This window comes from Eucalyptus grandis, chromosome 11, assembly GCF_016545825.1.
Source record: "Eucalyptus grandis isolate ANBG69807.140 chromosome 11, ASM1654582v1, whole genome shotgun sequence".
Classification (NCBI taxonomy): domain Eukaryota; kingdom Viridiplantae; phylum Streptophyta; class Magnoliopsida; order Myrtales; family Myrtaceae; genus Eucalyptus; species Eucalyptus grandis.
In genome coordinates this window covers 44,630,055-44,657,136 of record NC_052622.1, presented here as the reverse complement: position 1 = coordinate 44,657,136, position 27,082 = coordinate 44,630,055, and the positions used below count along the sequence as shown (strand labels likewise).

Here is a 27,082-nt window from a genome sequence, read left to right as displayed (position 1 = left end):
AGCTATCGAAGGTTTATCATAAACATCAAGAATGAGGGAAATTGAAAATTTGAAAAGGTTTATTTTAAGATACCTGCGAAATCTCTATATGATGAGTTGAGATACGTGTTTGATGATAACAGTGTTATTGATCTTTGTTTTCATTATAGGTTTGTTGAGGTATATGGAGAAAAAATTTCAGAGGATGAGGTAGGTATGGGTGAGGGCGCTTGTGAGGGTGAGCTTCAGCTTTCGCATGAGGGTGATTATGCTGGTTTAGGTAAAGAGATAGTGGTTCAGCATGAGGGTGGTGATAAGGATGCCAGCTTAGAGGATGTTGAATGTATATTGGATCATTTAGATTTAGGGGTAAGTAATATGGAAATTGGTTCAGAAATGAAGACAGAGATTACTTCCCAACTGATGCAAGATTCTTGACTAATGATGATGAAGAGCTCGTAGAAGGAAGAAAGAAAATTAGGGACTTCCGCAAGAATGCCACAAAGGATCGAATTATAAGGAAATCATTTGTGTGTTTTGAAGAAAAGAATCTGTTTTCTTATCTCTCATAGAGTGATTACAATGAGTATAAATACATGAACAGAGAATCTAAATTAGGTAAGAAACCTATATAGATAAAGATCCTAATTTACAACCCCGAGAGATGATCTCTTGCCTTCGTCATCAGGTGATCCTAGTAGTACTCTTTTTCCCTCCATTCCTATCTTAAATTCTGATACTAATGCTTCTAATCTTGATATGCCTATAGCTCTTAGAAAAGGAGTTAGATCATGTACTAAGCATCCTATATCAAAACATGTGTCATTCCAAAAGTTATCTCATCATCATAGAGCATTTGTGTCAAATCTGTCTCACATATCTATTCCTAGAAATATCCATGAAGCTTTGAAGGATCCAAAGTGGAAGATGGCTGTTGAGGATGAAATGCTTGCACTTAAGAAGAATGGCACATGGGAGTTGGTTGATACACCAGAAGAAAAAAAGATCGTTGGCTGTAAATGGGTATTTACTGTAAAATGTAAACCCGATGGGAGTGTTGAGCGGTATAAAGCAAGGTTAGTGGCAAAGGGGTTCACTCAGACTTATGGAGTAGACTATCGGAGACTTTTGCCCCGATTGCCAAGATAAATTCTGTTCGAATTTTACTATCTTTGGCTGCTACATTTGATTGGCCCTTACATCAGTTAGACGTGAAGAATGCATTCTTGAATGGTGACTTGGAGGAAGAAGTGTTTATGAGTTTACCACCAGGTTTTGCAGAAACTGAAGGCAAAGTTTGCAGATTAAAAAGTCGTTGTATGGACTTAAACAATCTCCAAGAGCGTGGTTTGAACGATTCGGGAAGGTGGTTAAAAGATTTGGCTATCACCAAAGTCAAGGAGACCACACTCTATTCTATAAACACTCAAAGGAAGGTAAGCGTGCAATTCTAATCGTCTATGTTGATGATATAATATTAACTGGTGATAACAAAGTTGAGTTGAAAAGCTTGCAAGGGAAGTTGGCTGAGGAGTTTGAAGTTAAGGATTTGGGTGCCTTGAAATATTTTCTTGGAATAGAATTTGCGAGATCCAAAAAGGGCATTTTTATAAACCAACGCAAATATGTTCTTGATCTGCTTAAAGAGACAGGTCTATTAGGATGTAAAGCAGCAGAGACCCCCGTGGAACCAAATATGAAGCTTGAACTTGCCAAGGCTGAAGAAGTAATAGACCGAGAAAGGTATCAAAGGCTTGTTGGTCGACTTATTTACTTATCTCATACTCGACCCGATATATCGTTTGCTGTAAGTATGGTGAGTCAGTTCATGCACTCACCGGGGCCAAGGCATTTTGAAGCGGTATATAGAATTTTACGCTACTTGAAGGGAAGTCCTGTAAGGGTCTAATGTTTGAAAAACATGGACATCTGGAAATTGAGGTGTTCACGATGCAGATTGGGCTGGAAGTACTATGGATAGGAGATCTACTTCAGCTACCGCACGTTTGTTGGTGGTAATTTAGTCACTTGGAAGAGTAAAAAGCGAGTGTGGTGGCAAGAAGTAGTGCTGAAGCTGAATTTCGATCAAAAGTAGCACATGGTGTATGCGAAGTTATGTGGATTAAAGGTATCTTAGATGAACTACAAATTCCAAGTTCCATACCAATGAAAGTATATTGCGACAATAAGGCAGCAATCGCAATTGCTCATAATCCCGTGTTACATGAACGGACAAAGCATGTGGAAGTTGATAAACACTTCATCAAAGAAAAACTTGATAGCGGACTAATTTGTATGCCGTATATTTCAAGTGATGATCAGGCTAGCGACATTCTGACCAAGGGATTACATAGAAGGCAATTCATTCGTCTAGTGAACAAGCTGTCTATGGAAGACATCTTCAAGCCAGCTTGAGGGGGAGTGTTGGAATGTATTAGGAAATCTTCTAGAATTTCTCCCTGATTATATTACGTGATTATATTACGTGATATTATGTGATTTGTTTTTTATTCTGATTGCTGTAAATTAGATATTGATAGATATTAGAAGATGGTTTAGTTGTTCTTTGCTGAAAGAGAATGCAGTGGCCTCATTAGCTGTAGGAGGCATACGCTGAGAAGACTTATTATCACGGCTAAATGAAGTTGGTCTCCTTGCTTCACTAGTTGTAGAAGCTGGACGGCCATGAATCCTCCAACAGGTCTCCCGTGTATGACGGGGTTTGTTGCAAAAATCACACCAAATACGAGGTTTCCCATCCGATCTTCGCAAGTTAATGGGGATCTTGCTTATATTTGCCTCGGAAACTATTGTTGTAGGAACATGGCCCTTCTTGTCTTCAAATATAGTTAATGCTGAACCTTCCAATGATCCATCCTTTCCGCCGGTAGCCGACTTGCCCAGCATTATTCCCCGTCTACTTTCTTCTCTCCGAACCTCGAGAAGACCTCTCCAATAGGTGGAAGAGGCTGCTTCCCAAGTATTCTGCCCCGTACTTCATCAAACTCATCTCTAAGCCCCGCTAGGAAAGCATAAATACGTTTTGCTTCTACAATTTTCCCGTATCGATTACCATCTTCAATACACATCCATTCATGATCATTGAATACATCCAATTCCTGCCACAAACGTTTCAAGGAGTGAAAGTATTTTGTGACAGTTTCCTCTCCTTGTCGCATCTTCCCTAGCTTCAAGGTTAACTCGTAGATTTGAGATTGATTACCCAAATCTGAATACATCTCACACACCGCATCCCAGTTCCTTTGCGGTATAATAGCCCGAGATAATTTGCACCAATATCTTCTTCCATGGAGTTGGTCAGCCACGTCATAATCGCTGAATTCTCTGCATCCTGCACAGCCCAAGTGGGGTCATCTGTCGCTGGTTCTGCATTATCTCCGGTCGATAGCCACTTTTTCCTCTACCCCGTATATACATTCGAACGGATTGAGACCACCGAAAAAATTATCACCATTCAGCTTTATGGAAGTGATCTGAATGGGATGAGCTTCGGTGGATTTTGTAAGAAGTGATGGAGGGTTAGATTGGGTGGTTGATGATTCGTCCGACATAGTGATCGAACGAAAGAAAAAAAAAAAAAAAAAAGTACTCGAGGTGAATAGATGAAGGACCTTTGGGCTCGATACCATGAAGAAAAGAATCTGTTTTCTTATCTCCCATAGAGTGATTACAATGAGTATAAATACATGAACAGAGAATCTAAATTAGGTAAGAAACCTATATAGATAAAGATCCTAAGTTGCCTCTAATATCTATCAATATCTAATTTACAGCAATCAGAATAAAAAACAAATCACATAATATCACGTAATATAATCACGTAATATAATCAGGGAGAAATTCTAGAAGATTTCCTAATACATTCCAACATGTTTATACCATCCCAACCATTTGTAGGGGAATCATTAATCACCAATGACTTGATGTGGATAATTAAGTTTCGCTAAAGCTAGTTACCAAACAGACTATCGTAAAGCAAATGCAAATTACAGTTTAAGGTCAGATATAGGTTAAGAAGATGACGATGTTACAAGAAGAAGAAGAAGAAGAAGAAGCAAATTTCTAAGGTAGGATCCTAATTATGCATTCTGTGTTTACTGTGTCTATGGTGTTTGATAATAGTAGACAATTAGCAGCCAAGCTTAGAGATAAGATATACAAAGAATGAAAATAAAATGAGTTAGAGCATAATATGGTCATGAAAAGTGTCTTGGAAGATTTCTGGATCTTTTGATGCTAAAATTGGATAATTCCATACGAAGACCTATCACAAAGAGCATATCGGCAGCATTTGCTTAACAAATAAGAGGGTCATTGGTACTTCATCGGCAAATCACTTTCTTGGCACAATCAGAGCAATGCCAACTAATAAAACTATATCTTTCAATGGGCATGTCAAGAAGCAGTTGGGCTCAGATGTAATTGTGACTCAATGTATGAAAGTCAAGCTGGTTGCCTTTCAACTTTTGTGGGAAACTACAGGATGAAGTATGCATAATCGTGGGATGACGCAAAGGATGTTGTGGCTGAGTTGTTGCCTCAAGTTGAGCATAGGATGCGTCAAAAACATCTATGACAATTGGGGGCAAGAAGCAGTTGTTGCCTCAAGTTGAGCATAGGATGCGTCAGAAACATCTATGACAATTGGGGGCAAGAAGCAGTGTGTTAAGGGGAGTATTATTGTGGAGTATGAGGAACACTCTCAGGCATTGAAGAAAATCAATCCTGCTGCATATCATAGCTTAGTTCAAATAGAGCCAAAGCACAGGTGCAACGCTTCACCACTAATGTGAAATGGGACACGGCAGACAACTTATACAAAGCATTCAATAGAAGAATAATAGATGCCAAGTGCAAGTTCATTAAGAGTATTAAGAGGAAATGAGGATAATGATTATGATAAGGGAGCATATTCAAAGGAACGGATGAGCTAGGTGGAAAAAGGACTACAGTCCAAGAATAGTGAAAAAGTTGGAAGATAAATAGACTTGCTGGGACTCACTGCTAGATGACATGGAATGGTGACACTGGATATAAGATGATTTGCCCTAGCTGTGCACGGTCCATCCTATAACATTCCATCAAAAATTGAAAGGCATATGGCTTAGATTTCATACACCGAGTCATAATTAAATCTAAGTCCAATTGCTTCTTGATAAGTTCCTTGACAGCAACAGTTTTTAGTAGTTGGCAATGCTCTAATTGTATCAAGAAAGTGATCTGCCAACCAAGAACCTGTGACCCTCTTATTTTTTAAGCTAATGCTATCAATACGTTTTTCGTGATAGGTTTTCGCGTGGAATAATCCAATTCTACCGTCAAAAGATCTAGCAATCTTCCAAGGACAATTTTCATGAACACATGTTGCTTTGACACATTTTTTTCATTCTTTGTAAATCTTATCTCTTTAAGCTAAGTTACTGAATACTTTATGAGAGCATCCTAAATCGTCTGATATTATCAAAAATCATAGACATAGTAAACACAGACAATGCATAATCAGGATCAAACATTGAAAATCTACTTCTCCTTCTTGTAACATCGTCATCTTCTTGTCCTACATGAGACCCTAAATTGTAATTCCCATTTGCTTCATAGTAGTTTGTGTGGTAACCAGCTTCAGCAACAACTTCATTATCCAAATCATATAATTGGGATTAGATGATTTTCCTATAAATAATAAGTAAAATACAATTCCCACAAATGGTTCCCCTGTAGTTCGATCCTTTATCGCCTTCCTGTGGGGAGTCCCTAATATTTCTCCATACTTCTACAATCTCTTCGTCATCACCATCATCATTAGTCAAGAATCTAGACTTTTCTCTGCCTTATTGTAAAAAATTGAAGACTCCCAATGACACATGCAGATCGGAACCACCACACTGTCATTTTTGTTGCATAATCTCGAAGTCGAATGAAATGTGATGGAATTAGAGTCCGAATGGAGGGAATGGGGATTCAGATGCAAATTACGGGCAAATTGGGTCTCTACTATTTGGGAAAATTGGGGATTATGATGGACGACAACCTCGGCGACATGAGGGAATCAATTAGGGTCCTTTGAGGGAATTAGATTTGACAGAGATGGGAATTAGGGTCAATTTAAGGGAAATGGGAGAGAAATTAGGGTGTTCATCCATGAAAATTTGGGATTGCGAATTAGGGGAAGAGAGGGCTTCGGTTTTTTTTTTTTTTTATTCTTCTAATGAAAAGGCGCCATTTTCATCCAAGAAAAAGGGCAATGTTTCTATCAGCATTAGTCCCTGTCAGAGGCCAGCTAGACACATAAGATGGCCGGCACTAACTAGACCTCTAGGTCAGCATATATCCGGGAATGACCACATTAAAAAATCATCAAAAAACTAGGAGTAAATATGCAAAGTTTAAGGACCAAATAGGCAGCAGCATAATAGATGTAGGATTAATTTGGTAATTTCTCTCCAAGCATTCTGTTTCTATTGACCAAACAAATTATTTTATGAGTTATATATTTATGAGAGCAATTGCACATTTAAAATGCTTAAAAAAAACAAAATACATGAAGTAAGGTGCAAACTTACCTATATGCCAACTGCTTTAAATCTTCACTCCATCCCTCAAGATGTTGATCCAAAAGAGTACGGGTTAAAGCACTTATTTGAAAAACATCCGGTGACCCTAGTATTAACTCTAACATGACCACACCAACACTCCACATATCATACCTGTTATCAACACAGTATTGGAGATTAACAAATATTTGTCTCTACAGAGAAAACAACAATCTTCAAGCTAAAGGAATGCTCACTTCACAGCAGTTGGTCCATGATACCATGTTTCATTTAGCAAGGCTTCAGGAGGAGTATATTCTGTAGTTTGTTCAGCTCTGGAGGAGCATCAAATACATAAAAGGGAATGAAAATCACATGAAGAGATGACGACTTTATAGAGGATAGTTCAGCAGCCCTACAACAAATAAAGCTCTTTCTCTGAATGTTACAAGAAGTTCAGTTCCTTTTAATGATGCAATACCTTGAAGGGCCAGCAGATCCATACAGATGCTTCAGAGTGAATTGATTTATTGCACTCCCAAAGTCAATAATGCGCCTGACACAGGATTACAAAAGCATCAACAACAATGTCATGACATATAGAAAAAGGCAGAGTTGTGAAAAAAAAAATAAAAAAAATTGTTCCCACATAAGCATTTAAACTGCAGCTCGATGCCTCACTCCAAGTAACATAAGTTTCGGTAAATAGCAGAACACATAGCTGGTCTAACCCTTGGAAGAAGGAAAATTCCTTTTATCCAGAAGTTAGATATTACAAGAGCCAAATTAATTGACTTCAAGAAGAACCAAGAATAGAAAAGGATTTGTAAGAGGATCAACAGATTTTGTTGAAAATTCGATGACTACTAGAATACCTAGGAAGCAGTAGCTGGAAGGATGCATACGGGAAAGAAGTATAAAGTTAAACATGCAAAATGATTACAGCGTTGTCAATATTAAGATCCAACTAATCTATCCATCCACCAGTAGTTAGGCATATTTTATACCTGAAATTAAAAACTGATATTTCAGGTGTTAATGCTCTCACAAGCCAGGAATGCATAATTTATCAATAGCAGCCAAATATGTGACAGAGGAACCAAAAAGGACAAAAAGGGACGCATTGAGAAATGGAATGGCAAAATCTTTGTTAAGGCCTACAAGTCGACTCCACGCCATTGAATGCATGGTTTTCAAATTGATCATTCAGAGATATATACATTAGCAGATCTAAGAGCTTGAAGCAGCTGTAAGAAGAGAGAAAATCTAATGCCTGCATAGTCCAATGCTGAATTTTAAACAATCAAATAATCAATAACACCAGAAAAATTAGCGGCAGATTTCCTTAACAAAAAAAAGTTCAGAATACATTTTGCCGTTATAATTCTTGTCTCCATTTGGAGTTCCTCTCAGACATCTCCCAGTTTCCTGATCCTCAAAGCATATCACCATGTTCTCTACAAAAAGAAAAAGAAAAAAAGAGCCAAATATCAATCCATTGTATAACCATGATCTGAAGTCATGTATCTCCCTACTAACTAAAGCTATCGTAAGAAGTATTCTCCCGCTAGGAATCATGAGAAGGATTGTTGCACCCAAGAACGCGCTCCTATAAGTATTCATAAGCTAAGCAACTCTTGTACTGGAAAAAAAATGAATAGATTGGTTTTGAGATTATAACACTACCGACTTGACTCAGATTTTCATGAAGCAAATTTAACAAGTGCAAGATAAGGCCATGGTCATGTTAAGATGATAATTATGCGACAACCAACTCCTATGTTTAAGAAGAAATGGTGTTTCTTTATTAAGTTTCCTAGAGCCTATGCATGACAAAGAAGCAATCAACAAGAAATTGTTACAGCTGGTTAATGAACTGCTTCAACAACCAACATATTGTTATCATTTTACTTGTTTCATTATAAATGAAGCACATTGGTGGCACAAAGAAGATGATATGATTACGGCCAATATTATTTTCTTGCCATTTTACTAGATAGTTTATATATTGTAACAGATCGTATATCCTTACCGGGTTTAATATCCCTGTGAGTGATATTACGGTCATGGCAGGCTTTGAGCGCCAACAACTGAGCATCGAAAAGAAAAGATCTTTCAGTAATGCATTTCAAAAGCAACAACCAGTGCTATCCCAAGGAAAGAATATAACAAATCATGGGGACTGTTAAAATGAGCTGAAGTTTCTGGATTTTTTTTGGGCCTAAAAAAAGTCCGTGATTGAAATGACCCGCCCATGTAAGTAACCCTCTACAACCAAAGAATCAGAACCCCAATTACAACTTCTGTTATATCTTGCATACATACAGATATTTGGTAAACTTCAAGTCAAGGTGGATCATGATATCCTGATTTCTTGAATGATATAAAAATATAATCTGTAAGACCCAATAAAAAAAGCATAAGGCAAGTTCCGGGTGATATGGCTCGTGGACAGTTGTCTACCTTCATGCAAGTAATGCCAGTCGATTAAATAAGGTAAATGACAATTGTCATGAAGTAGCAATTATATGGCTTATTATTTTCAACATTGATTATCATGAACGATAACACATCTTATAGGATCTGGAGACCATAAAGCAGTCAACTCACAAAGAATATGCTTGTATTCTAAAAGAGCATGCACATGAAAGCAAATTTCCAGAAGATCTGAGGCAGTCACTTAACTGTCAAAATCCTTTAGCTTCAAAAATGGTTCATATTTTCAAGAAGTAACTCTTTGGTCCAACTTAGAAGTGCTAGATCACAATGAACTTCAAAGAAATGCGTCAATCTAATCATATCAATGAAAACCACTCAGACATATCAATCAACTGATGGGCCATTCAGCCTTCTGTAATTTCTGCAAGATGTTTTAACTGTTTATACCAGAACTGATGCAAGAACCAATGTCATTATGATTAACTACCTCAGAATATTACAGGGAAATTATATACATATGGCAGACTACTAATAATTGTGCACTCCCTATTTTGACAACTTTCCAACCGAGAGTTCAGATCTTAAATGCAGACCTGCAGTTGGAGGCTGGTCTTAGGTGAATGCAATTGACTCTACATATATTTTCACCAAGAACAGAGCTGCATTACACTTGAGCAATTTGGGCATTATACTTTTGGAGAATCAGACAAGTGGCTTCTGAATAAGGGTGTGAATGTGACTTAATCTAAATTCCAATTTCTTTCTTCCATAAATTTCTCAAGACCGAATCATGGTAAAAAGCTTTAGCTATTAGCAGATTGATCTTGCATTGGTATAGTCAAGAGGGATGATGTGCCTCGATACTCTAGCTAAGTAACTGCAGCACTATATCTACAGCATTGCAGGTCCAAACAGAGGTTGACCCACTGACCAACGGCTGACTATGGATGCACAAAGAGTTTAAGTCAGGCGTACCAATTGCCATATAAGGTTGCACATTTCCTTTTGTCCTGCTTCTGTAGTTTTCAACCAGTGCCACCATTTCGATGGACGCAATACCTGAGCATGTTTTCTGCCTTCAATCCCATCGTCGCCTTTCTCATCTACTTCTTCAACAGTGTAGAGAAGCTTTGACAAAGAAACACCTTCGTGGCGGAACACAAGCCACATATCGTTGGAGCGTGACTCAAATGACTCTACGTATCTAGCAATATGGTCCAATCCTTCTTCATAGAAGTCCTTTCTCTGACTAAATCTGTTTGGCAAAATACTAACAAAGGGCCTTGATTTCTGGGTCTTATGAGTAGTTGATTTAACAAGTTCTGACGTTTTATAAAATCTTGACTTTGATTCTTTGGTAATAATGTCCTCTGCTCCACTTGAAATGTCTTCAAGGGACTTAGATGCATTGAGAAAGACTTCACCAAAATACTTCTCCCGCAGTCCACTTAAGTATATGGCAAGGCCTTTCTCTACCTGCTCAGGAATCAAAGGATAACTATATAGAACTCAACAATGTAGTTGTCTCTTAAAGTCTCACTTTAAAATCACATATCAAAGTCTCTTTGTGTCCAATACATTGAAAATATCCAAATGTCCATCATCATTGATATTATATTATATTAATCTAAAATCAAGTGAATTGCTATGTCAACTCAAAGGAAACTTGGAGTACCATGTGCAAAGCTTCATTCTGAAATAAAAAGTCATCTTTTAATTGTAAAGTAAAACTTTGACTGCAGGCAAAAATCATTACCATTATGCGCTTTAAAACGAACAAGTTATCGGCAGCAGAGCTGCAGTTGTGAGTTGATGAACTGTTTAATAAGTGTCTGCTAGATGATCCAGACAGCTTAGCATCAGAGGAAACATTCTTCAATTTCTGACTCCAGTCAGAGGAATTGCTTTCTTCGCAGCAATTCCAGTGAAAAGCCAACCATACTTCACCAAATGCTCCTCGCCCAAACCTCTTCTCAAGGACATACCTACATTGTGAAAACATATCAGAATTTGCTCCAAATAATTAGTTTCAGAGGTAATAAGGACCATTATCGTCACAAGGAAGGCCTTCAATCAGGGAAAAGGATGATGCTTGATGGCTAGCAATCTTGTCACCCATGCATGACACGAATAAACTCATGCAGATTTTGCCAGAACTAGAAGCTATTTCCAGATCCCGTGTTATGCTACAAGATTCACTAAATTAATTTTCGTGCCAACCGTGTTTTTGAAATGGTGCCCAGGAACTTAAATGAAGCTCTTACTGACCTATAAATCTGATTTAGGAAACAGAAAGATCTAGAGAAGATCGAAACAATGCTTCTCGGGCTATTTCTAAAAGTTAAAAAACCTAAGCGAGGATGCTTGAAAGAGTTCCAGAAAGTAACTTCATCATTTTTAAGCACTGCCATGATTGGATGTATCTATAATATATGAACTTAACGATAGAATTTGCATCAACTTCAGAATATAAGTTATATAGCTAGAGAGATAGAGAGAGATTGCATCTTTTTTAAGTGGATATTAGAAAGAAATAAAACCATCTGCAATGAAATATCTAATGCAATTTGTTAAAAAAGATGTGCCACAGTGCGAGCTAGACAAAATGGAAATTTCTTCTAATTCCTTTCATCTTTCTTGTGGTCTTAAAAAAGTACTGCCCGGTCATTACTTTGATTATATGGATGAAGGCATCATTTCAAAGGGCAATTAACCAATTCAGCCAACTGGCCTAATGTGATGGTTATTGCAAAATTTTGTTGAACCACTACCAACTATTCTAAAAGCTTAAGCTAATAAATGAAGAAGTGGTTTAATATTTATTTATTATAATATTCCCCCTCATGCATAAGCTAAACTTAAGTCCAAGACAGAAGCGTGGCTATATACAAAATAGGGAAGGCAAATAGACACCTGGAAAAATTTGATCTCAGGATTTCCTAGTCTAATACCATGTGAAATTTTGTGGAACCACTACAAATTGTTCTAAAGGATTAAGCTATTAAGAAGGCAGGATTTGATATTTAAATATTCTACCAGTTGTAATACAAGATATGTAGATCTGTAAACAATAAAATTATCTAACACTGACGTGGAGCAAATTCTGCTTTGACGCTGTCTCTGCTTTTGTTTCAAGAAAATTTCTGCACCTGAACTTACATGTTTTGACTGTGAGTGAGTTTATTATTTCAGAAAGGGATTAAAGACTTTGCCACTTCAGACATGGTGCAGGGTAGACTTGCTAGAGTTGCCTAAACCCCACAAGGCTACACCCTGAAGGATGATGTTTAATGGGGGGAAAATTTATCGTATCCCATCATATTTTCACTTTTAACTCCAGTGACAGGACAGCAAAAAGTCATTATAAGTTCCATTCAAGCCATTATTTATAAATTATATTCATAAAATTTATAATCAAGTAGATTTTGAGCTGTGTATGTTTTGTGTAAACTCATTTTTCGCTATATGTTTAAAATACAATTGTAGCATAAGCTTACCGGTGTTCATGTCTTAATCCCAACTTGTATCTATAACCATGCAGGGGCAGTCAAGAACGACAGGCCTACTGTGGGTTGGAAAGAAATACCCTTGTCTAGGCAATAAACAAGCACAAATCAAAAGCACCTCACCACCATTCATCTCTCTACTCTTCCTCTCTTTCCCCTGGGGATACAAGACGAAAAGGTACAAGGAGATTCGAGTAGTCATAAGGGACATTTGTAATATCCTCAGATTAAGTAGGATGTTGTCAAATTCTCATGAACTAGACTGAGATGCGTGGTGAGATTGGGTGAGAATGCGGAATGAATTAGACAGAAAGAAAACGTTTGATGTGTTAGCAAAAAAGGTACTTTGGGATAAAACAGTTCACCACCAAAGGTATAAAAGAATACTCCAAAGGACAAGGACAAAGAACTTGAAGGTTGTACACCAACAAATTGGATAAAGAATCAAAGGACTTTCAAGGTTCGCCACCAGAGTGAATTGGATAAAGAACAGAAAGAATTACTCACTCAAGAGATATTCTTGTGTATTATCGACTCACAAATCTGCATGCTTACAACTGAGAAAGCACCTCTTATTTATACAGGGACTAGGACATTATACTAGGAAAGATTAACTAGGAAACCTTAAAATTTGGAAATATTAAACTAGGAAACCTAGTCAACTTAGGATTCTACTCAAAGTAAAATCTAAATTGAAATTAGAAACCTTTGACTCAGCTGAATGAGTCTTTCTTCTTAAACTTCATCCAAGATATCGTCTCCTCATTGCCATGATGCTCCCGCATCAGATTGCATTCAGGGATCAAACACAAGGTGCCTATCCATCTTAGAGGGAATTTAGGTGAACTAGTTGAAGATCCATGCTTTGCAAGAATTTGAAGATTAGCTTAACACAAATTTCAATTTTTACGATTTACTGTGGTCATAAAACACAAAATACATGTCTCATGTAATTCATAAACAATACATAACTATCAACCAAACAATTAATTTAAGTAATATTTTGATAAAGCATATCAATAACAGTTATAGAATATAAATTACTTTAACACTATTTTCATTATATGTAAGATTCTGTCTATTCTAATGTGACTGAATTTTCTGTATGGATTTTATTTATGGGAATGAGTGCCCTAGAGCAAGTAAAAGTTGGATCAACACAGACTATTTATATGTGAAGAATAACTTATGTAGATCTAATTATTTAAGTTTTACGTAAGATGACACTTTCCCACAACCAATGTAATGCCAATTAAATTTATAGATTAAAAAGAATATTCAAACCTAATTACAACTTACTTAAAATTTTGCGATTCTTTTCTAATACTACATATACATATATGAATTTCAATAGTGTAGACATGTATAATTTCTTTCTAGTAAAGCATTTTGTGCCAATACATAATTAATAACTTGAAGAAAGTATAAATCTATATATCTAATATATAGTGAAAAAATCATACACCGATCCAAGTATATTCATCTATGCATGTGAAAAAACCGAACACATCAAGCAATGGAAATATTATCTTTATTCACTACTATGATATCAGATTATCTCCTGATTATTAAGTTACACAAATTAATGTGAAAAGTTAATATTAAATTAAGAGGAATAAATTAGCATTTTTGTCTTTTTTGTGCAATAAATAGTAATGTTAGTGGGTTGTAATTAACGTAAAAACTAGTGGCCCGATTGGGAGAGAATGGAGTTTTGTGATGATGTGGCTCCACACAAAGCTCCATCCTACCCACTTTTATTACTATATGTCGGAATAAATGGAGGGTTGTAGCCTGTGACAGATATATATCACCACGGGGAAGATGGACCAATGAAGGGAAACTTCACTAGGCATTTTCTTCATGGCAGGCAATGGAACTTTTCGTAAAGAAGTGACCAAATTATTTGCTGAGATCAATCATGCTTGACATGCTATATAGTACCCCTAGCGCAACAATGCAGGGAAGACGGTATGAGAAGATGCGACATGACTGACCCACTTCCAGAGCCTTATATCTTAAAACTGGCCTCTCGGTCACTCTAGTCATTAGCTGGAAAGCTGCCCCTTCACCAAGGAAATTCACGACCTTCCCTTAAGTTATTCATGGCACCATGGAGGGAGGTTCTCAGTGAACATGAGATTACCATCAACTGAAGCTAGTTCAGAAATTCCACCAGTTTCTGAGTAATTACCAAGAGCGGAATTGTTGCTCATTACTGTAAAGTGGCAAAGCACTTCTTGTGAAACTTTAGCAAATTTTATACTTTGAGACTGCCTATACAAGCTAAAAACGTAGTACATTCAGGCCCCTTTCTGTTTATCAAGGGAAAAGAAGAATTCCTCGAGAAAGTGTACCTTTCACTCCTTCAGTTTGTACTTAATAGGACAAACAGAATGACATACCTACTCTAGAGGTATGACGAAATCCAGCTTGATACTTCTGTTATTGAACAGTCATCAGTTAAGACACATGTTGGTTTCCTTCATCTTCTATGGTTGGCACCTCTTGATGCAAGGAAAGATTAATAACTTATAAAAATTAAATAAGATCCTGGAATCGTTTTGCCATGGGATAAGTGCAATAACATTCTTAATTGTCTTGTCTGTCAGTCAATTGAGCCCTAAATGATTTACTTTGATCAATGCAGTCCTAAATGTTTTTTATTTTGGGTCAATCAAGTCCTCATCTCATTGTCAATGGCCTTTTGCCAGAAAATCAGGTGTTCCTAACTATACAATTGCCACATGGCCCTTTCTAAAAGCAAAAGTTGACCTTAGGACTTGATTGACAAAAGTGAAGACGTTCAGTATTTAATTGACTAAACAAAATGTCAAGGACTAGATTGACCAACAGGCTAAACTACACAGAAAAGTGAGACTACCAGAGATAGAACATTCATAGGTAAGTCAAACAAATAGACTTTCCATAAAATATGCAACAACTCCTTCATCATCCTATACAAACTTTTGTTGAAATATTACTCCACATCGATTGACAATGGATCTTAAAATGCTCTTTATATTCATGTGGTTTCCCTCACCTATGAGCTTAAGCTTTTAGGTTGGACTTTCTAACATGATATCAAAACCAGTTATCCCTCACACAAAGGGGTGTGATAAAATATTCCATGTGAATGTGCGTAATCAAAACTCCAAGTGCAACTCATAATTCGACTCGCACGCGAGAGGGGCTGTTGAAATATTGTCCCACATCAATTGACAACAGATCTTTAAATGCTCTTATATTCATTTGGTCTCCCTCCACCTATGAGCTTAAACTTTTGGGTTCGACTTTCTAACACTTTCCATATCTCACATACTTGTATCTAATAAATATTAATGTACCAGAAGTCATGTGTCCTCCACTCTGATTCAACTAAGCAAGACCAATAGTAGAAGCTCAATTGGAGTACTTGGAATGACAATTTAATAGCCACTAACCATTGAGGCCCTATATTTTGTTCTACATCTTTCTCATCATATCACATTGCATTCTTCACATTTGCAACTGTGTTAGAAGGATAAAGAGTACAGTGTTCTTTAGGACCTTTAAGGCTTATTTTGATGTATATATTGAACTTTATTGAATAATACGATACACTTTTCCCTTTCACAAACTACACCGATAATTTTACACTGAAAGGCAGAAAAACTCCTTATCTTAAAATCTTGAAACCATTCCACATGAAAGATAAAGGTGCCACAGTCTAGAATAACAGCATCATAAAAGAGGACTCACTGCAAAACAAATGATGGCCATTGGTGTATAAAAGGAATGAAGAATGCCAAGGCCATTTAATTAAACCATTGAAGTCCTGGAACCATTAAGAATAGCTATTAAAGTTCCAGTGACTAGAAATAGCGTATCACACAAGAGCACTCACTGCAAAACAGGTGATGACCACCAATGGCCCGAAAAATACTTAAGTCAATTACTTAGCAACAACAAGTCTTATATTCCATTGACATGGTCAAAGCAATCAAAAGTACCTTGAGTTGGGCACCGTGTGCTCGTTCGATGCATGCATATCATGGAACGAAATCGATTCAAGCAAACCAAGGAAACTGGCAAAGCTTTCAGGATTTGTACATTGACCTTGCACTGAACTAACGGTCATTCCAAAATGTAACCAGGAACATTGGTCACCATATGAATTCAGCATTACACCTAATAAAAAAATAGAAAGATTTAAAAGAGTACAGCTACATGTAAGATAGCTAGAACTATAAGCAGAAACAATTAAAAAGGTACAAAACCTGAATTTTTCTTTTGCTTTGCATAAGAGTATCATTTTCATATACTCATCCACATAAATTCACAGTAGATATGCCCCATCACATACATTCCAGATGTAAAGATATAACAACAGCAGAATACGTTACCTTCCAAATAATTAAAACAAAAGGAAAATTGCAGATGAAGGAAATAATGTTCTTCCAGACCGAAACAAGTTCATTGAGAAATTATATGACAGAATTCTTTAAGAATAATAACTACAAAATTACATATCCAAGGCAGAACTACTACTGCGTGCATATATGCAAAAGGTTGGAGTGAAGAAACTTCGCTTACCACTGGGTTTGCTAAGGGCATCAGGTAGAGCTTGAGGAAGGTCATTCACACTGTCCTTCCAGTCATCATTCCTAACTTGAGATGTAGAGTCCCTAATCTCACTAAGAGGCTCAGCTAAATAAAAACAACAGAAACTTCCATGTTTTACCTCAACCTGGAAGACAAGAAGCAAACAACCATCAGCTATAACCACCTATTTCCCAACATACAACAATGCGAAATGTGAAAAGCAACATGGTATAATATACTTAAGTAATTAAGTTTTTTCCAATGTACAAATAAATACAGTGGATATTCTGCCAAGTAATTTCTTTTGCAAGCAAGTTTTCCTGGTGCTAAGCAATGGGACGTAACATCTGTTTAACAGTCTACTATAATATAGGCCATTGCTACAGTGCTTTGAGTTCTTGATAATATAACAGAAAAAAAAAAAAAAAAAGTCCACAGTATTGTTAACCGTCCAATGTTTAAACACTTCATCTCCACCATCGGACAAGAGAAGCCCGTGTGAATTCACAACTTCTTGTACCGTGCCAATATGGGTCATAGTTACTATATCCTTAAAAAGAATTACTAAGCAATGATAGGATGGTGGTTACTAAAGACATTGAAAAGAAATTTCTTGACCCATAGTTAGTTACTTAACATGGGATAATGACCAATTTCTCCAAAAGGGGAGGAGGTCCAGATAAATCGAGTAACCTTCCCATCTTGTTTCGTAGTGATTTCTCGATCAAAGTAAGAAAAATGTGAGATTTGGCAGCACCAGGACCAGGACCACTGAAAAGCTTAAGCTACTAGATGAAGGTGTGATTTATTATTTAAATACTCTAATACTCTCCTTCACGCGTAAGTTAGTCTTTAGACTAAGCCTAAAGTGTGGGAATATGTAATTAGGGAGGCAAATAGGGGCCTAAAAGATTTGAACTCAAAACCTCTAGCTTTGATATCACATGAAATTTTGTAGGACCACAACCAACTGTTCTAAAAGCTTAAACTGTTAGATGAATGCGTATTTTATTATTTGTATACTCTAACACTCCCCCTTACACTCAGTCTGATCTTTTGTACCTAGTATTAAGCGTGAAAATTTAATTGGAGAGGCAAATGGAACTTGGAAATATCCGAACTCAAAACCTCTAGCTCTAATACTATATGAGATTTTGTAGAATCACAACCAATTGCTCTAAAAGTTTAAGCTGTTAGATAAAGGTGTGATTTATTATTTAAATATTCTAACAAAAAAAAATATACAAGGCTTAAGTAAAATTGGAAGACTGGTTATCAGAAGTCAAATTGGTTACAAGTGTTCTTCCATTCATAGAACCACGGTATTGCAGAAATCCCCTATATGATTATAATCCAATAGACCATAACTGATAAATTATGCATATAAAGAAAATAAAAGGAATGATGCAATCACCATCTCAAAGTAACATAACAATAGATATAAGAATGAAGATTTATTCTACCACATATGTGGAGAAATTGGCAGACTTGATGTCTTTCATAACGAGAAAACATAAAAATGAAGATTTTTTCTGTGACATGACGATACAAAAACACGGGCAAAATAAAATTCTTTTTCTCCTTACCATTAGCCTTTCAAATTTGGCCATAACCGGATAAGCATTCTCCAAGTGAATGATCTCAGATGTCATGTCCATTTCTGACAAAAGAAGGGAGGAAGAATGGTTGAGAAAGATTTAAGTATTCACATAAAAAAGGTATCAAGCAGGTACAGATGATTTGGAGGATGCTAAATGAGAAACTTGACTGAAATAGAACAATGGCAAAGGAGAAAAAAAAGGAAGCAACATCTAAACATGACTAAATTGAATTCAGTATAAATGCACACGCATGAATTATTTTATATGTAACAAAAGGAACGACTGCCCCTTTTGGGGGCTTACAGGGCGAGCCCCCCAGGGTGGAAGGGGGGGGTGGGGAAATGTGTTTGGAAATGTGGAATATGTAGGAAAAAAGAGGTGAGATTGTACTGAGAATTGAAAAAGAAAAAAAAAAAAAAAAAAGATCTGCAAATCCTTATATTACTTTTACCAAAATCCCCTTTATCTTCCGACATATCTGCAAATTCCAAATAACGGGCCCAAGTGTGACTTCAATCTCATACCCACAGTCACTGCCCACTTTAGCTTTGAATCACATTGCCTTTTCCTTTTTGAGTTATATTCATGTAAAAATTGATTCACTCATCATTCTCCTTCAAAATAGTTAGGTTATATTCACTCCCAAGGACAGAACCTGCTCTGTTAATCTATTATGTTCAAATTGATCTATGATCATCTAAATCTTAATGACATGCAACAGACATGATAATTTCCAAGAATCTTGTATTACGTAGAATTTTACAATCATGCTCACTCATACCACAATTCACTTAAAAGAGTTAAAACATCATTTTTTCTGTACAAACGTTTCTCTTTCCTCTTACTTTTCATCTTTAACATACAGAAATCTCTCTCTCCAGATTTGCTTCACCTCACATACATTCTTCCAGACAACTATAAGGAAAATCATTTTCTTCACAGTTTTCTTTACCTCCCAAAATACTTTCTAAACATAGGGTAACAGATTAAAGATTGACAAATAAATGACCAAAACTGGATTCCTCCAACTTATTGAAGTTCTATCTAAAATAATATGCATCCCATTAAGCATAAGTACCACTTGAAGCAATGAAGACAAGCATCCGTAATAAAGGAGTAGCATCCTCTAGAGGAAGTACACTACAATGGCTATGTGCAAAAGGAAAGCTCAAGAAAAATATGATCAAGATCCATAACTGGCCAAAACTTACAAAGTGAAGGATAAGAGATCGAAAAATGCTACATTCCCAGTCCAACTGCCTAGTCCTATACAGCAAAATTAGTACCTTATGACATTCTCACTTTAAAGGAAGAATAATTTCTGAAAGAAGCATACTCAGTCTAACAATCCATCATCACTAGATTAGAAAAATTTTCCTGTTCAACAGAACAAGCATGTCAAACAGAATGGTATCTCTGCCACCTGCAGGCAACATGTAAAGCCTTCAACAGCAAACCTGGTCTAGTATTGACCTGGCTTAAAAGCTTTATTCATGCCCTTAACTACCAAAAGCTCCTAGATTTCTGAGGCCATCATTCAACAAATCCAGCACTGGCAGGACCAATTACGATATGTACAACTTATGAGAGACTAAACTGACAACAGAGGAGGTCAATCACCTACCGCCAGTTACATTTTCTACAGAGCCCCCCTAGATAAAAATTTGCAAGAAACAATAAACCCAGCATATTTGAAACTGAAACAAACAGCATAACCTTGAACTATCAGGTTGGGTATCTCAAGAAATTATATAAGCATGCAAACCACACACTAGAGCAGTGAAATGAGCACGGGGAATCACCTGATTGCTCATGTACATACTTCTCTCCCAGAGCTGCATGCATATGTTGCCATTCAACAAGACTTCTACTTTGCAGGTTTTGAGATAAATCAGTAGACTGCAGAGGGATGACAATGGCAGCCATATTATCCATACTGCCCTTCTCAAAGGCAGTATTCACTATGCAAGTAGCTAACGAGGATGAACATGAAGGAGATATCTCTGATCCTGCAGTGCCATCACTCTTTGCTTCCCACAATATATCACAAACATCCTGTGGACTCAGCTTTTCAAACACACCATCAGATGCAGCTACCAGAAAGCTGTCATTGGAGGTCAAAGAGTGCCAATCCATAACCTCGGGTACAGATATTACACCAGAACTGCAATCAATTGTATGCATAGCAAATAAACTTCAACGTTTAGAGAGTAAGAGCACTAGAAAACATGCTGTTATTTATAACCTCTCTGACATTAACAGATAATGGAGGGTAAAACCAGCAGATCTGAGTGATACAACAGTAGCTTACCTCTTAAAGCTTACATCGCCAATAGCTCGTGAAACAGCAAGTTGGCCATTTACACGAGCGACGCCACCCCCTGTGAGAACATGACCACCAGCAGCTTCTACTCGAGACCTTTCATCATCCCTATCTGGATGATGGTCATGAGTTAATTCTTGAACAGAAAGATGGGTCAGACCATACAAAGTATTCAACTTCAAGTCTGCACTTTCCTTTAAAGACAAAGGAGTCCCATCACGTCTTTTCCGCTTGTATAACCTCAAGAAAGTAGCTGCAACAAGCCCACATGTTTAGGTGATTTTCAGAACAATGATAGTTAAACTACAATATATGTTGTCTACAGGCAGATAATCCATGAATAACCTAACACACAATTGCTCAACATGCGATAGCATTTGAAGCCATAAAATCACCTCTAGCATCTGCAGGTGACTGAAATTTTTCAGAGCACAAAAAAGCCTTAGAGTCCCCCACATTGGCAACTAAAAATTGGCCATCTACTGTTAGAACAACTGTGGCTGTGGATCCAGAGCCAAGATTAGATTTGGATGCTTCCTTCATAATTCAAACGAATTGGCATCAGAGAAGACCCAAAAATGATTCAGAAAAAAATACAGAAAGCATGCAAACTGTTTCAAAGACGTGCCTTAGAAAATTTTGCATCAATATCCTGAATTGCCCTCAACAGTGCTTCTTTCAAAACATCCAAGTGAGAAGGATAATTATCGATGCCCATTGGTGACAACACCTTAAATCTATCAAAGCATGGAAAGCCAGAGTCAATGACAAAAGAAAGAGTTTTAAATAATAAGACACCAGAGTCTTTTGCTTTACTAAAACTAAAGAAATATATACTGCAGAGTACCAAGGAACTTTGAAAACATTAATTGCTTAACAGCTTTCAGAAATAAAGAGTTCATTAACACAACTGTTGGTGGCATTCCATGGCTTATTCTATGTAAAAAATGCAATAAGACAAGCAAAACTGCGTATGATAAACTTACACTATATATAACTCACATATTGTCACATATAAGTCCTCAAAGGCTCAGAGTTAAAACATAGCCGGTTATTGCACTAATGGTGTTTAGAGAGAGAATGAAACAAGGAGTGGGGCAAAAACCTCTGGCCACCGAATCTTGCCCGAGAAAGGAGGGAAAAAAAGTCACCATGCCAGGGTTGTGAATGCTGCTAAGCAAGTGCTTTATATCCTTATCCCTCGAGCAATTTATACAGTGATCTTCCCGCCACATATAACTCTATCAAGTACATCAAAAGGGTTCTGTCGGTCTGGGTTGCTTCAGTTTGTGGAATTTAAAGGGGGATCGGATTGCTTAATTAGCATCCACATTTGATTGTTTGTGGAATTTAAAGGCAGATCAGATTGCTTAATTAGCATCCACATTTGATTGTTTCATTGTACATATAGTAATCTGTGTTTAGCTAGAAGACCACACAATGCACTATTAAAACCATTTTAGCTGAAACATACTTCTAGCTCCAAAAGTCCACAAAAATCATGTCATATATAGTATGATCTGCACAATCTTCCTATTGGAATGCCGACATGATGGAAGCTAGTGTGCCATGGAAGATGCCTTCCCAACTGCATGTCAGATGAATACAATGTACAGTCTATACAGTCCTATACCCTGATCCACGAATCCTAGTGACCATTTTATTATATTGAGATAAGATGCTCACGCAGATGTTAAAAAGTTCCACAACTGTAAATCAATTGGAGAATAAAATATGATATCTACAGTGCAATAACCAGATCACTCAATCCTTGAAAAGCATTTTCTTGTGATCAACAAGTGTTTCTGAGATGGACTTGTGAGAGGAAACCATACTAAATTATCCAGCTAAACATTAGCTGATGTTCATGCCTCAAGCAATTTAGTAAGCCTTTAAGTAATTCTTTCAAAGGATGAAGAGATTCACAATTAAATCAGTAAAGTTAAAACTTGATGAAGACTTAAAACTGTTATAGTTGCTTCTGCTGCTTTTGAAAAATAGGTTCTTCCACTGTTCTTAGCTAGTATGACACCTAACATGTTTTTTGTCTTATTTTATCTCATCAGCTTAGTTCAGTAGTAACTAATTTTCATCATATATATAATTGGGACTACTTCATATACCACTCTTGATATGGAATAAACCAGATTAAGTTATCTGACAACACTAACTCAACTGATAGTTCGCTTATAATGTCAAAAGTCACAAAAAAGAAAAGTGTTCTGGAGATTCCACAAATCCTTAAAAGTGCAACCATGATCTGAAATGAGCTTATGACAAGCAACCAAACCCAAAAGGCCCATCACTCATCTGGTGGGCCGAATTAAAACTTGCCTAGCCACAATCAAAAAATTTAATGGTGGATGCCTGAGTGCTCTCCTTCAATTCCAGGCCTGAAAACTACTATACATGTGATTTTTAGTTCTATGCATTGAACAAGTTATGGCAAGGCCTCTTAGCCATCTTGGACTAAGTGCAGGCATTTAGTAGGCAAGTATCTTTCCAGATGGCACACAACAACCCATGCCTTAAGGGTCTTTTAAATTCATTTCACAGGGAGCTTCGCCTTATGATTAAGTTTTTAAACAGATATCACATTATAGGCCCACATGGTCATTCCAATGCCATGAGTATTTGTCCGAATCATCTCAAGAATACCTAAAAAGCTTGGAGATGCATCAATTCAAAGCTTTCCTCATCTACCCATATGCATTTTTGCTTCTAAATTAGATCAATGATTACATAAATAGATAAAGCCACCTGAAAAGATCTGGCTCTCGCCGACTTAACTCTTCAGCCCAATTAAGAACTTGAAAAGCCATCTCAGGCTCTCCCTTCTGTACCAATCTTCCACTAAATTTCTTCAAGGCAATGGAAAACGTTGAATCCAAGAGAAAATAAGTATGCAAAAGAAAGTATTCAAACAAAAGCTTTGAAGCCATCTCACTAGCTTCTGCCCCATTATGTCCATCAAAGACTGCTATGATTCCAACAGTAACCTCCTCGAGTCCCAATTTACCTGTTTCAGCAATATATTGTATTCTGTATGTCAGAGGAGCAATCTAAAGAAAATAGTTTTTAATCAAGTCTACAGCTGATACTTTTAAACCAAGTACATTACCCCATGTGCCACAATGCTTCGATTAAAACTCCATTAACTAATGCATGCACGTAAATGTCTTCATTTAGAGGATATTAGATATCGTTAACACCAATATATATAATTGACTTAAAAGATGGACGAAAGCCTAGGATACTTCCAGTCTAAAGGATCTCTAGCAACTCATTCAAGAAATCATGTCCAGTTGGAGTAAGGTATACTTATTAACAACCTCCAACACTAGCACATATCTGGGGAAAAAACAACTACAAAACAAGGATACGACCCCCCTACTTATAGCGGTACTCAACCTCACACTGCAGCCAGTATTAATGAAGAACCTTGGCCTGTTTATGATTTAAGGCCTGGGGCAGTGAATACGGTTCATGAAGAAAAAGACCCTATACAAAGAACATCTCAGTAGTAGCTCATAACTAGGAGTCCACTCCACCAAAAAGAACCAACCCTCTCGCAAGAAGGAAAACAGAAGAAACAACAGAAATAGGACCTTGATTTTTCAGAAGTACCTTAACAGGCACCTTCATTTCTTTATATTATAACTAATACTAAAGCAAATTAATACGGGAAAATGTCTCACTGACATTGATTTCATTTTTCCAAGGTTCCGCTAAAATAACATAATTCTCCTCTTTCGATTGTCCTATGTGTCAAATGAGACTCTCTGCAATTCTGCAAATCTGAAGGTCAGGGCATAGGTTCTTGTGAATGGCAATTTTACTCAGTCCCCACCGATTAGACTATGGAATTGAACTTCGCGTAAAGCTTGCAAGCTGACTCACGATAGCATCTGCCTACGGTACAGGGGAAAAAAAGTACATGTCGCTCTTATTTTGCTAAGTAACAGCTCATCGTCTCACACGCCTTTAAGGCCGAAAATCAAGCCAGTCCACTACCCGAGAATCCATATACTTAGCGTCGATTGGTATTAGGCAAGTCCGGAAACCATCTCACATCACCACTCACAAACCGAACTCCGCCATTGACGAAACCGTTTCACCAGTTCAACTTCAAGAAAGACCCCAAAATTCACACACGGAGAATCCCCTGCCCCTTTACGGAGAATCGGCTTCCTTACCGGGGAAAGGAATGCGGACATCGAGAGCGCAGAAGGCGCGATCCTCCTGATACTTCCGACGGCCCTGAAGCATCGCGACCTGGCAGCGCGTGGCGGCGGCGCGCGGGCGGGAGGAAGCGTGGTGGTTCGGAAGCTTCCAGCGGGGGCATTTCGGGGACTGGAAGACGGCCGGCGCCCCGCCTTCCTTGTACACCGTCAGGCACGTCGACGATTCCCCGCGGGAACGCCAGGCCGGCGCGAGAAGGAACAGCAGCAACGCCGCGCAGAGCTTCATCTCTCCGCCGGGCGCCGCCGCCGCCTTCATCGGCCCTTGAGCCGAAGCTCGAACGGAGGACCGCTGCGTTATCGACGTAGAGAGAGGAGGAATCGCTCGAGGATCCTTGCGTTCCTTGCCATGGACGCAATCGAATCGGCGTGGAGAATTTGCAGGAAGAGAAACGCCAGATTGGGGAAGGAGAATGTTACCGTTACCGTAGAGCTGATGTCGGGCCGCTGGGCCGGTCCAAGCCCAGCCATCCTTGAACGGCAAAATTTGAGCCCGTACAGAGGATTCAGGCCCAATATGAATACACAAGCCCGGTTTCAAAATTCGTAGGCCCGGTAGTGGGCCCGCAAATCCGAAACCCACGCAGTGAATGACTGTAATATAAGCCGAGTCTAAATGGGATCTTCTTCCCTATTGCCATGCAAAGGTTTCACACGCCACGTCCATCTTCTGTCGTATTTCCTAATACTCCTCCTCCTCGTCTTCTTCGTCGGAAAAATTGACATAGGTGGTTATTAAAACATGTAATGTTGTCCTAGAACCCTTACTTTGTCTAGTGTAATCCATGAACTATTCGTAAATGTTCAAATAGATTATTAAATTACATGAAAATGTTTATTGTCGTTCTTTTGTTAATTCAAATTGATGGAATCTACTTACATGACACCCACTCAATTAAGTTTAAATGGTGGATAGCAAAAAAAAAAAATGTTACACTAGAATTATTCAAATAAGATATTCATATCAAGTTATAATAAAACAATCTTGATCATCAAATAACAGTTGATATGTGAGGCCCCCCTTTTTCCCTTTTTCAAAGTAGATGGGAAAAAAAAGATAGACATATCAAGATAGACGTCATCATTTTTAGAGATCCAACTCAATATATGATAATCTATGTTATCAAATAATATCAAATTTGTCCTTTAAGCATATGAAAATATTATATTGCATTTACCAATGATTCAAAAACTGTATTCAACAGGGTGAAGTCCAAGGATGACACTGCATGTTCAAGCGCCATTTGTGTTTTTTCTCAATCTTTTCTAGGATGAGATTTGCTTGAACCCGAGTCCTCATGAACTCGATAAATTACATCCAATAATGCGAGTCTCACCTGAGCCTCACATTTGTTTTTGTAATAATTAATACATATGATATGATCATCCAAGGCTATGGATGCTTTGTCATGTAAGTACTTTCCCTTTTCCCACTATTCACAACTCAAAAGTGATGAGCATATCCCTTGGCAATTCATTTTTCCATATTTTAGTCGGTTTATTTAGGTAATAAATCTCGATATTTCGTGCAAACAAAACTATTATGAAATAGACACTAGTCGATGCATTGATTATTAGATAATCGCTTGATTTATTATAAGTGTAGTAAAATCCCCACAAGTTCACTTCTGGATGAGTGGCATGTGCTTTTATAGCAAGTTCTCTAATCAAAATTTTTCACAGGCCTGTCCTTGGGAATCCAGCTTTATTTATTTATTTATTTTGCCTCTCCTTGGAAATCCAGCTTCCTACTTTTCCTCTAGGTTTATCCTCTTTCTCTCTCTCTGTGGCATCTCTTCAACTCCCAATTGAAACAGAAACCATCACCACTGCCATCGTTATGGATATCACAATAAAA

The 27,082-nt window shown here is 37.5% G+C and overlaps 1 protein-coding gene across 5 annotated transcripts in view; it reads right to left on the bottom strand.

Moving 5' to 3' along the window:
• The window catches only part of LOC104426634, a 28,873-nt gene extending 3,259 nt beyond the window's left edge, over positions 1-25,614 (bottom strand). For 3 of the 5 annotated variants that reach the window (XR_005547586.1, XR_005547587.1, XM_039304635.1), the window contains exons 1-16: positions 25,180-25,613; positions 23,744-24,002; positions 21,612-21,720; positions 21,379-21,520; positions 20,972-21,236; positions 20,463-20,824; positions 18,646-18,719; positions 17,051-17,204; positions 16,468-16,645; positions 10,726-10,954; positions 9,945-10,445; positions 8,563-8,620; positions 7,900-7,987; positions 7,012-7,086; positions 6,788-6,865; positions 6,561-6,704 (exon numbers count right to left, since the gene is read on the bottom strand). Coding sequence is in view for 1 of the 5 variants with exons in the window: in XM_039304635.1 (XP_039160569.1) it covers positions 6,561-6,704; positions 6,788-6,865; positions 7,012-7,086; positions 7,900-7,987; positions 8,563-8,620; positions 9,945-10,445; positions 10,726-10,954; positions 16,468-16,645; positions 17,051-17,204; positions 18,646-18,719; positions 20,463-20,824; positions 20,972-21,236; positions 21,379-21,520; positions 21,612-21,720; positions 23,744-24,002; positions 25,180-25,483 (3,020 nt within the window). In the remaining 4 variants the exon portion in view is untranslated. Of the gene's footprint in view, positions 1-6,560; positions 6,705-6,787; positions 6,866-7,011; positions 7,087-7,899; positions 7,988-8,562; positions 8,621-9,944; positions 10,446-10,725; positions 10,955-16,216; positions 16,293-16,467; positions 16,646-17,050; positions 17,205-18,645; positions 18,720-20,462; positions 20,825-20,971; positions 21,237-21,378; positions 21,521-21,611; positions 21,721-23,743; positions 24,003-25,179 lie in introns of those variants that run through there. The other 2 variants (XR_005547588.1, XR_005547589.1) reach the window with 2 other exon arrangements.
• Positions 25,615-27,082: the final 1,468 nt, after the last annotated feature.